Source organism: Procambarus clarkii, chromosome 2 (assembly GCF_040958095.1).
Source record: "Procambarus clarkii isolate CNS0578487 chromosome 2, FALCON_Pclarkii_2.0, whole genome shotgun sequence".
Lineage (NCBI taxonomy): Eukaryota > Metazoa > Arthropoda > Malacostraca > Decapoda > Cambaridae > Procambarus > Procambarus clarkii.
The window spans coordinates 43,211,818-43,220,719 of record NC_091151.1 but is presented as its reverse complement, the minus strand read 5'-3'; the positions used below and the strand labels follow the sequence as shown (position 1 = coordinate 43,220,719).

At 39.9% G+C, this 8,902-nt stretch overlaps 1 protein-coding gene across 1 annotated transcript; it reads left to right on the top strand.

Annotated features, from left to right (window-relative positions):
* The first annotated feature begins 1,346 nt into the window (after positions 1-1,346).
* Positions 1,347-6,967, top strand: LOC123762283 (uncharacterized). Its single transcript, XM_045748708.2, has 3 exons — positions 1,347-1,394; positions 4,828-5,014; positions 5,555-6,967. Exons 2-3 carry the CDS (start codon positions 4,841-4,843, stop codon positions 6,314-6,316), a joined length of 936 nt encoding a protein of 311 aa, XP_045604664.2. The 5' UTR covers positions 1,347-1,394; positions 4,828-4,840; the 3' UTR covers positions 6,317-6,967.
* The last annotated feature ends 1,935 nt before the right edge of the window (positions 6,968-8,902 follow it).

The following is an 8,902-nucleotide window of genomic DNA, read 5'->3' as shown; positions in this document are numbered from 1 at the left end:
TGGTGGGAACCACTGCATCTTTCCTCGTTGAAGGTGTGAAAGCGGATAACACCACCGTTGGAGTTTATGGCGGTGTTTTTGTTGCATACTCGGCAAAAACCTCTTTTAGGAGCAGTTGTTGGCACCTCAAGGCTTGTGGAGTCCTGCCCGACCGCTGGGACCCCTTCCATTTCAACTCGGTTGGCAGAGTTAAACTGTGCATTATTCTATAGAGGGGAGCAAACACACTGGGTCATGGCCAAGCAACTGGGTGTGGAGCCAACAACTGGGTGTGGAGCCAGCAACTGGGTGTGGAGGCATCAACTGGGTGTGGAGCCAGCAACTGGGTGTGGAGCCAGCAACTGGGTGTGGAGCCAGCAACTGGGTGTGGAGCCAGCAACTGGGTGTGGAGGCCGCGGCTGGGTGTGGAGGCATCAACTGGGTGTGGAGGCATCAGCTGGGTGTGGCGGCATCAGCTGGGTGTGGAGGCCGCGGCTGGGTGTGGAGGCATCAGCTGGGTGTGGAGGCCGCGGCCGGGTGTGCAGGCCGCGGCTGGGTGTGGAGGCCGGCGGGGCGAGGGTCAGCTCAGGTAGTGAGGTGCGGGGGGGGGATGGGGTCGGTTTGGGGGGGGAGGCGTGGTATCGAGTGGGCTATACACATGACACACAATATACATTCATATATATGTACACCAGGGTATGTATGACACTGAGAATATGGGGTTGGCACTTTGTTATATGTATGACACTATAAACTGGGGTTGACACTTTGTGGTGTGTATGGCACTGAGTATCGGAGTTGGCACTTTGAGATGTATATTTCACTATGGCACTATATATACATGGTATTCACTTTGTATGTCGGGGACGCAAAGTATACACCAAACAGACATAAATTGTTCACTATCATTCACTGAGCCCACGAGGGAGGTGGAGGGGTGGTGGGGTGGTGTGGTGGTGAGGGGAGTTTGAAATGCGGCCACTACCAGCCTCCTCCGCCTGACTGGTGAGCGGGTGTTCCTAGTGACGACTTACTCTAAGGTTCACTTTCCCTCACGCGCCCCCCCTCCGCCATTCCCCATCCCGCCCCGGCCGTTAAGGTGTCGCCGGTACCTAACGGTACCCAATGATAAAGCTACCCATTTCATTATGTATGAGGTCAATTTTTTTTATTGGAGTTAAAATTAACGTAGATATATGACCGAACCTAACCTAACATCTTTATAGGTTAGGTTAGGTACCCGAAAAAGTGAGGTTAGCTTTGTCATGAAAACCTATCTTATCTTTTTCGTCCTATAATGTGACGTCATATTATTATAATATCGGAACGGGGTGAAGCGCCCATGTGTGAGAGTTGTTCTATAAAGGCCTGCCATCAAGAGACCACACCACACACGGGTCTCTGCGCTTCACCAGGTGAGTTGTGCTGCCAGACAGGTCTTATAACTTCACGATGAGCTGATTAACTTGTTTATTGGTCACAGACTTACTATGTAATAACCTCGTTTAAAGAGAAATCGACCACGATATCAATAATAATAATAAGGTCTCGGTGAGTTAGTAAAATTGGAGTTGGTTCATCTCTCTACTCCAGCTGTACTGTGTTGGATCAACACTTCTTTACTGCTAGTAGTGCCTTTGATTGTTTATTTATTGTTTTTGCTAACACGGTATCATAATTCTTCTGAAGTTTTCTGTGGAAAATTTACACACACGCACCTCCCCTAGACTTGACTTTTCGGTTTGCTATGTTGTCATGTTTTTGCATTATTTTGGCATACCTGGTTGATGGGGTTCTTGGAGTTCTTTTACTCCCCAAGCCCGGCCCGAGGCCAGGCTTGACTTGTGAGAGTTTGGTCCACCAGGCTGTTGCTTGGAGCGGCCCGCAGGCCCACATACCCACCACAGCCCGGTTGGTCCGGCACTCCTTGGAGGAATAAATCTAGTTTCCTCTTGAAGATGTCCACGGTTGTTCCGACAATATTTCTTATGCTTGCTGGGAGGACGTTGAACAACCGCGGACCTCTGATGTTTATACAGTGTTCTCTGATTGTGCCTATGGCACCTCTGCTCTTCACTCATACGCTCGGCATATAGCAATTTATTTAACAGTATCATTTTTGGCTTAAATTTTCAGCAGGTATTCTGTTCTTAACTTCTTGCTCTGGTAAAGGAAGCAGTTTCATTCAGTGATTTGTCAATCACTAATGCCCAGACGTTTCTGTTATTGCCTTCCTGTAAATGTTATTGTTATTTATTATCCTATAGTCTCTTGATTTCTCATGTTTAGTGAATTGATAGATTCCTAATGTGTTTCAATGCATATAGTTATATTAAGCCTTAATGTCAGCCATTTATTTAATCATTGAATTCATATTTTAGGAAAGTTAAATATTCACCTAGTAGGAATATAATTAAATTTCTTGTTCATAATTCTTGGTATCAGACGTCTCAAGTCAACTTGACATCAACTTAACAGTTCCTTGTGCTAATTTATTTATTGAGTTTCTTATATTAATTGTAACATTTTGATATTTTGTGTCATTAACTTTCGCGTTCCGTGGAAACGCGCGGTTGACAGGGGGGGTCGTGGCCTCTGCGTGCGGGTAAGCGCGCGATGACACCCAAATGTGTATACTCGTTCTAGCTTTCTCACCTTAATTCTCGTGCTACGTCGCTCGTTTTGGTATCATTGTGTTCGCAATTAAATTCTCTACAGGTGTGTATAAATATAATGTCCAAATGCCTAGCGTGACTCCCAACAGCAAAGCCTAAACTCGGCAAAAACGCACAAAATCAGTAACATGTGCATTCTCGTTCCATTTTTTTACCTTAATTCTGGTGCTACGTCGCTCGTTTTGGTATCATTGTGTTCGCAATTAAATTCCCTACAGATGTGTATGAATAAAATGTACAAAAGGCTGGAGTGCCTCCCCGCAGAAAAGCCTAAAGTTACCCGTGAACGAGCACCATTTTGTACATTGCAACCTAATGTTCAACTCGTTCAATTTGATAACATCAAATTTCGTGCTACGTCGCTCGTTTTGGTATCAAATTGTTCGCAATAAAAAGGCGAGTATTTTAGAACTAGTCCCAGAATAATAGAGCAATAACTGGATTTTTAACAAATATTTTAATTCTGGACGCTCATCATCACAAATTTATTTATATCTTTCCAGTGTTCTGACATAAATATTTGTGTTACATCTTTCATTTTGGTATCAAATTGTTCGCAATAAAAAGGCGCGCATTTTAAAACTAGTCCCAAGATAATAGGACAATAAATAGAATTTTAACAAATATTTTAATATTCGGACCATAGGCCTATTTATAATATTTCAAGTGTTTGGACATCAAGTTTCATGTTATATCTTTGATTTTGGTATCAAATTGTGTGCAATCTAAAGGCGCTTATTTTAAAACCACTACCAGATTGATCTGATAAAATTTAAATTTTTAAAATATATTTTAATGAGCGACTCAGTACTGCGTCGTTGGAATACATTCAGTAGAAAAATGAGTGACGAGATAGTCAGTCTGCGGAACGCGAAAGTGTTAAATTAATTAAATATTTAAATTGAAACTCGGTAATAGTTTTTTAGCAGTTGTTGCATGTTGCCTACAACGGTAATTAATTACATTTTTGTTGTGTGGAATAATTTTTCTCAGAGTATACATTTATGCAAGGTGTGACTCCCTGATCTTTCATGGCAATGCTCAGTTTCTAGAGTTCAAAACAGTTGAAACTAAGACAAAGGCTAGTTACCCTACTCCTACTGATGCTGTCTATTTAGCATTTGCTAGGTCAGCTATTGATGATACTCGAGGAGATTCAAAAGAGGGTTGAGAAGAAAGCTTGAGATGATATCCACTCTTGGGCAAAATTTAAGAGCTTTTCAAGACGTAGGTTTGTCATGGAAGGAGTTCTAGGCATATAGGGCCTAACGCAAAGGATCATAAAAATCTACAAAACCGTTTAAGAGAGTCTCTTATGAGTTCAGCATCAAGTAAGATCAGTCATGCACTGGAGACTGTTGTTCCAAATGCACTAGGATTTGGAACATTACAAATGTATGCCCCTAGGGAAATTGTTACCTCGGAGAAGGAACAATTTGGCCCCCACAGGAAATAGGGCAGGTTTTTGAAGCCATGAAAATAAGGTAGAGCTTCTGAATACAGCATTTCCTTTCACACAGACCACACAAATTTAAGCCAAGAAAGGCCCACAGGTGCCCATGACCAAGAAACCAATCTTCCTCTCAATAAATATCTTAGTCATTTTAATTCACATCAGAATGTTCAAGCTTGTTATAATTGTGGAAAAAAAAACACTGGTAAGGGATTGTCGGTCCGCACCTCAAATGGTTGACCTCGAAAAAATGGTCGAAAATGGTAAAAAAAATGACCGCCAATGAGAAATATGTGCATTGTAACTTAAAGATGCTTAGGGTGACCTGAAGATGTATACCGTGACCTCAAGGTGACCTGAAGATGTATACCGTGACCTCAGGGTGACCTGAAGATGTATACCGTGACCTCAGGGTGACCTGAAGATGGTGAACGTGACCTCTGGGTGCCTGAAGATGCTTAAGTGACCTCCGGGTGACCTGAAGTTGTATAACGTGACCTCAGGGTGATCTGAAAATGTTAACCGTGACCTCAGGGTGACCTGAAGATGATTAACGTGACCTCAGGGTGACCTTAAGATACTCAGGATGGCCCCTAGGAAGTACAGAGTGACCCCCGGATGTGTAGGGTGGCCAGTTGTAATACCACGTCATTTTTGAGAGAGAAAGTGAGGGAGATGTAAGTACGCTCCACCATAATAATGTAAATTTATATTTTCCAGAAAGCAGACAACTATGACGTCAAATATTTACATATGGATGAAAATATGGGTCTGGGCGATGTTATGGGCGTGTTCTACGCCAGCATCCAGGGCTTATGTGGAGGAGAATTTGACTGTGGGCGTGAATTCCGAGTTCTGCGAACACAATGACACCACACTCTTCTGTGATTATAAAACTACAGACAAGGTATCCGTTTCATTATTGTTTTAGTGTATTAATAAAATCGGATGCTACTCCGCAGACTCTTTCCACAGGGTACGGTCGCCCATTCGGCGGTCGATCATCGAAATGAATTCATCAATTTCAACTCGCCATGCATTCAAAAAAATTATTTTCTCAAATCTAATTTAATATTAGTATATATTTGTTTTTTGTGAATAAAAAGGCCTAAGTTATTGTCATTCATTGTCATTTTGGGAATAGAATAAAATAAAAATGGAAAATAAAATAGTAAAGGTAAATACCTCTCTAAAATACAGTTCTCTAAGACCGAGGCCTAAGTTTCTTGAATGACATAGGGGTAAAATTAAAATAAGAAAAAACATTTTAAATGTCAACGCAACACATCTCATGTTACAAGTGAAACAAAAACACGACACCGAGTGCATAACCTTAGCTCACACACAGGGAAGGATCATGACAGATGACTGTAGAGGCCATGGTGAAGGCCCCTCACCCGGCATTGGAGTATAACGATTATTAACCAATTGGTTATACCTTCCGCAGAGTGTTCGTATGCCTGAAGAACTTGGCTCATCGTTCCAGGAGGTGTTTGTGACCAACGCTGAGAAACTGCAACTGAGTGAAGGTGTGTGTGTCAACGTTACAATCATTAATGTACCCGACGTTGATTTGGTGAAGAGCGAGAGGGACCACTGTGGGCCTCATCTCAAATTCTCAGCTAGACTATCAATCTTGGACAGATTACCGAGCCAATTTAGTCATGTCGAACTAAAACATTGCAGCGTCACCTCGCTGGCCACATCCATCAATATCACAAACCTCATTGTCGCCAATTCCAATGTTGAGACTCTCGACCTCGTCAGCCCTCTACAGCAAGGCGTCTCAGTTGATTTGATCTCAACCAAAATAGAAACTCTCACGAAACTGCACGTAAAGAAAGGTTCAAATCTTCAGATTCTGAAATCATCTGTGGATCATATTGCCTCACGGGGGCTAATTATCGAGGGCAACGTCGTCTTGAATGAATCGTCGACAAATACGTCACTGAAAGACAGTGTCGTTATGCTTCCTGGAGCTACACTGACCCTTAACAAGCACGCTGGTAACCTGGAAGTAATGGCCACATTACCTGAGTCCTGCAACCAGTTACAACATAATGAGCCTTCAACAGGTTACTTCATAGCATTTGTTGTATGCCTCACATTAATGTTCCTTGTGATTATAGCTAGCGTCATATACATTTTTTGCAGTTCAAAAGTCTACCTGGTCCTTCAACAAAAATCAAAATGGTGCGAGAGGCAATGATCTTTCCAAGAGAGATCCAGAACGACCTTAGATGGTGTAGCGTTTACTAGTTCTGCCGAAGTAACACCGGAGAATGAATTATTCGAGACATTAGCAAACTGTTAGAGAAAGGTTTAGCAAAAAAAAAAAATGCAGAAAGAATTGGAAAAGCCGAGAAAACTCTGGAAGAGGTACAGGAAGAATTAGACTTGTATGATAAACAGGTTATAGTAAAGGGAACCAGAGGGAATGGGAACCAATTATACTTGATCAATACATAGGCGAACATCTACAGAAAGTGTGCAACATTGCAGATCAAGTATTGAGCCTCTGGGAACAATCGCTCGTGTTTGGAACATTTATATTTGACCCCGGCAAGTGGCTGAGCTTTTGTCAGAATCGAATAAAGAAGCCGGAAAATTTATGAAAAGTTAGCCTTAAAAACAGAATGACAAATACGAAGAAAGTAAAACCTTATCAAGCGAAAAGATTGAGAATGAACGTAAGCTACTAGACAAAACCTTATAGAAACCTTGAAAAGATTATGTGAAGCATATGCTGCACAATACGACCTAACGTTCCACAACCTAAATGTGCTGTGATTGTTTTTAACTCACAAGACTCATTTTATCCAGATCCAAATCTAAAATTACTAGGAGGAGATTCTAGTAAAATATTCTAAAAAGCATCTGGGTCATATTGTTTCCAAAAAAGGCCAATTAGTCAAATGTTTTTTGCAAGACATATGAAATCTCATACACTTTATTATCAAAGAAAGCAATAAGTTTTAATCATTAAGAACTTAAAGAGTCTCAATGATCTGTTTTGTAGTTATGTAACTCAGAATTCGTACTTTTCAAATATCATTGTTGATTATATTATCTTTTTATATAGATGTACAAGTCAATTACTATTAAGTATAATACTGTGTACTGAGATGTCGCAAAACATTTTTGTTTTGTGTGATTTCTTATTTATATGTGTGGGGTTTGTACGTGTTTGATGTGTTTGTTACTGAATGTTTTTTTAAGGAGTTTTCTCTTCAAAGTTAAACTGTGAGAGTAATCCCACTAACGTGATGCAGTGAGAAAATTCATAGAATCCGTGGAGATTTTTTCTTACGCTGTGTTGTGCAGTAATGTAATTTTAATTATAATTTTGCCCCGACGGGCGAGTTTATTGGGAAGCGCAACTCATCCTGTGAGTGGACACACCGCCATAGAAGCATGTACAATAATCCCCCATAGGATGAAATCCTGCTGGGTTGTTCATCATGTCACTTGTACCCAGACACAGCTGGGATTTGTTTAATTGTCTCAAGTGATCAGCTTCTCAAACAAGATTAAACATTGTCAACTCTTATAGTTGACTAGAGCACGTCTGGGAATACTCATCAAAGCTCCTGTGGATTTGTTCATTGACATATCAATTTAATGTGATTTCTCTGTGAATCTTTCATTATCTTGTGGGTTCCAAAAGGGGGAGCGGGTTATCTTTTAGGAACAGTGCCTATTTTTGACAAATAGTATTTTCCTACATCAATGTGGGGTTTATTTATCTACACACATTCTATTGACTCTTAGATGTTCACACCCTCTAAGGTAGTTGTAAAGGCGGTGTCCGTCACACTCTAACCACAGATTCTACAACTCCGCTGCTCAACTGTTGTTTTCATTCCGAATCTCCATGGAAATTGGTATCCAAGACGGATTCTTGCTATTACTCATTAGTAATACTATTACTGAGTAACGTACGACTGTGTACTACTTATCTGTATTCTGCCGTTCAATAGTTTACTTTCATTTGCTTTTGCCTTGTATACCAGTCTTGGGTTTCTTTAGTTTATATTTCTATTTCTCTTGGTGTTGATTGTTGTTTACCATTGTTTATGTGAAATTTCCAGTTTTGTGAGTGCTCAAGAAAGGGAAATAACAAGAATAAGTTATTTGTTATTACTATTGTTAATGGCGTTCAAGTTTTATGTATGAATGTATAAGTCGAAACTTACTGTGTATGTTATCGCCGTGTGTTGTGTATTGAATCGGCGCTGCTTTGTGCACTTTCTTACACTGTGGAGATTGATGTGCACATATCTTTTGTGCTTATTACAGAATCTTTTATTTATATTTATTGTTTTTTTAGTTTTATTTATACTATGTCTTGATTTGATGTAACTTGGGGGACTGTGCATTTGTGTATGGTTCCAGGATTATTCTCTTGTTTTTTGTTTTAATTGGCTTATGGATAGTGTTAGGATATTACTTTGAAATATGATTGTTCGATGTTTTTATTCAATCTTCCACTGTTCTGGGTGTTTTTAAGACAGTATCTTTTGGCTAGGAAGTGGTTTACCAGCTTTTTATTGAACATACTGTTTTTTTTAATAACTATAAAAAATTGAGAAGTAAGCTGGTTATTGTGATGATACGGATTCAACAAATTAAAAGAAATGGCAAATTAAATAAAAAATTTAAAAAATAATAAAATGCATTAAAATTAAAAAATTATTAGTTCAAGAAAAGTCAGATTTATAGCTACTTTTTAGTGTTGTCATTGTACTCCTGTTTATAATTTTTTTGAGATATATACAAGAGTTGTTACATTCTT

Excerpts from the sequence above, each read along its gene's own strand:
- LOC123762283 (XM_045748708.2), top strand. The coding sequence starts at position 4,841 with ATGACGTCAAATATTTACATATGGATGAAAATATGGGTCTGGGCGATG. Across the intron at positions 5,015-5,554 it reads ATTATAAAACTACAGACAAG|AGTGTTCGTATGCCTGAAGA; the intron begins GTATCCGTTTCA and ends TACCTTCCGCAG.